General features: G+C 41.6%; 1 protein-coding gene across 2 annotated transcripts in view; it reads left to right on the forward strand.

Annotated features, from left to right (window-relative positions):
* The window catches only part of LEPROTL1 (leptin receptor overlapping transcript like 1), a 14,785-nt gene that overhangs the window by 3,775 nt on the left and 8,167 nt on the right, over positions 1-2,843 (forward strand). Inside the window, exon 1 of one of the 2 annotated variants that reach the window (XM_011371825.2) lies at positions 31-161. The exons of the other annotated variant lie outside the window; for it this stretch is intronic. Within the exon in view, the coding sequence (XP_011370127.1) occupies positions 146-161 (16 nt within the window). The 5' untranslated portion in view covers positions 31-145. Of the gene's footprint in view, positions 1-30; positions 162-2,843 lie in introns of those variants that run through there. 2 annotated transcript variants of the gene reach the window in all.

The raw sequence follows: 2,843 nt of genomic DNA on the forward strand, positions 1-2,843 counted from the left end.
CGAGCGCGAGCCGCCGGCGGAAGTGCTGCGTCGCGCACTTCCGGGTGTTGTCTGGTCGGTGTCGCCGCGCATCTGTGGTCTCCCGGCTGCCGCCGCCGCCGCCGCTGCCGCCTCGGATCCTGGAGTCAGGAGCGACGTCACCGCCATGGCTGGCATCAAAGGTGGGCCTGGGGCGCTGGGCGCCGGGCGCCGGAGGGCTGGGTGACCGCCGGGAGGGAGGGAGAACGGGGTCCCATGCGGCCCACGCGCGCTGCCGCCCCAGCTCTGGCGCGCGCCACGGGGTCTCTGCTCCGGAGACGGACCCCGGGCCCCCGCCTCCGCCCTCGCAGCTTGGGAGCGGAGGTGGGCGCGGCGCCCTCTTTGAAAGGGCAGCCAGGACGGCGGTTTCTCCATCAGCCTACACTTTCTGCTGATTTCTGCAGCCTCTCTCCCACCCATCGCCCCCCGTACAAGGGATGAAGTCCGCGGTCTGTTAAAAGTCCCGCTGCGACTCCGGCTATCAGACACGTTTTGCAGGAGTTTGCATCCGAGAGAGAGGACGGCGAAGTGTGGGTTTGAGGGGGTTGAGGCCACTAGAAGATGCCAATTATGGAAAATCAGTGTCGTTTCCCATTTAAAGGCGCAAGTGCGATCTTCGGGTGCTGAGCCGAACGAATCCCTCAGGAACGCCCTGGAAGGGTTTAGGGACGGTTTCGAAACCTCGGCGATCACATCCACTCTCATGACCTGTATACGCTCCTAAAACATGCATTTTCATTTGTTGTGTTTGTCGGATAGGCTAGACCCTGTAATCGACTCCCAAGAGCTCCTGTTCTCTACCCTCTCCACAGTTGCACATTGAGGCTTTTTCACATTTCAAAGTTTTTATTTAGTTAGGGTTTTGTTTGTTTGTTTTAAGATAAAATAGTGTTAAAACTTAAGGGAAAATTACTTGTTCGCATATGTTCTTTAGAAATGGGAATGTTGCATTCTTTCCATCTGTTTAGAAGTTTTGTAGTGTGAATGAAGCAGATAACCATTAACAGCATTCTTAACTCTTTCTACATTGATTTCCTGACCTGCGGCTTTGTAAATGGGCAGCGAAGCAGGAAGCGAAGAACTTTGATAGCGGTGTTTTTTTCTATAATTTCTTTTCTTTAAGGACAGCTTTTGCTGAGCCTCTTTCGCAGAGTCACATTTTTACTGTTTAGTTTTTAATGTCTGAAAACATTTTATTTCCCATATAAAACGTCTTTTGAGCAACTGAGATACTTTTTAATCTTCTTTTGAACTGTAATAGCCCTTTTCAAATCCTTCTGTGAAAGGCAGTTATGATAGAATGCTGTGGTTTTTAGAATGTTGCCAGGTTCTCTGTTCTTCCCTATTTCCTCGTGTTGTTAGTGCAGGAGTCTCTCTCTTAAAATAACTAATTTCTTTCTGTAAACCTAGGTCAATGTAATTAGGTGAAAGTGTCTCAGATGGAATTGTACTTACACTTTTGGTTTCAGTAAGATTTTCTGATATGATTATGATTCTTTATCAGGATGTTTCTTCCTAATGGCCTCTCTTTATATTAACGAGAAATGTTACTATAATTGGAGTCCATTACTTATTTCTTGAGCCATTTGTTTGTTTCTTTGTTATATATTGGGTTTTTCTGGTAACTCCCAGGTTAGGGTACAAGTCCCCTCTTCTACTCTAATTTCTTTGTAATCACAGAACTGCACTCTGTCTCTAGAGTTTAGATAATTGGGCTGTTCGGTCCCTAGCATAGAAGTTTTGGGAAGAGAAACCAGACTCATCTAAGTTTTGCTTCCAAATGTTGCATCACTCATTTACAGTATAAATTCTTGTTTTGTCGATGTGTCATCTAGGACAACCATTTATACATAAATGATGAAATTTGTATATGTCAGCCTAGTTGCTGATTTCATCAGACTGAGAAACTATAAGTTTTGGGAACACTTGAGAGCAATTTAACACCATTGGCTTTTATCTTATCCAATATGACTGGGAAGTGAGATATCACATAAAATAATTTTTTGATATCTGAATCTTATCTCATTTTACTTCCTTGATTTTTTTCCAAAAGTTATCTTTCATTAATTTTTTAAGAGTATACTAAAAAAATTTATAGATTTTTTTTGATAAGAACATTAATTGTTCTCTGTTGCAGAACAGAGTTATCCTCAGAAACTGAGTCCTAAGGCTCCTGGCCTCTTAGCCAAGATTATCAAAAACTGGTATGCTTTTTGAGAGTTTTTCTGCCTGATTTAAAATTTTTTTCAGTCTCTTCCCTTCTTTCAGAGCAGATCTTGCTTATATGCAATTCTACCTCCTCTTTCTTGTTTGTTTCAATATGGAAAACAAGATCATCAAACTTACAAAATGTTATGTTACAAGATAAGGTAACTGATCTTTTCTGGGAAAGGAAAGTTAATTTTCACTTAATTTTATTCTGAGTACATGAATCGCTGTTGAAAAAATATAAATGAGCATAGACTATCCTTTAAGAATTTTTTGTTCTGAAATTTGCAAACAACAATTGCATTACAAAACATGAATAAATAACCTCTGAATAAGAGCCTAAGGGTCTGTTTATATAGAATGCTAACTTTAGTGTATGGGCTTTGTGACATCTCTTTCATCTCTTTCACAACCTTTGTGTCTTCCAGGATTCTTAGTTATATTTTGGATAAATGGCTCCTGAAAAAATAAGGTGTTACCATATAGTATTTATGTACTTAGCTGTTTGGCAACTACATTAAACAAGTAAAGATGGTTTTTTACTTCTTCAGCCTGTCTTATAACAGATATCTTTGGTGTTCAGAGAATTTGCATTTTAGATAGTTCAACTCTCATTT

This window comes from Pteropus vampyrus, unplaced genomic scaffold (genome assembly GCF_000151845.1).
Source record: "Pteropus vampyrus isolate Shadow unplaced genomic scaffold, Pvam_2.0 Scaffold8, whole genome shotgun sequence".
Taxonomy (NCBI): domain Eukaryota; kingdom Metazoa; phylum Chordata; class Mammalia; order Chiroptera; family Pteropodidae; genus Pteropus; species Pteropus vampyrus.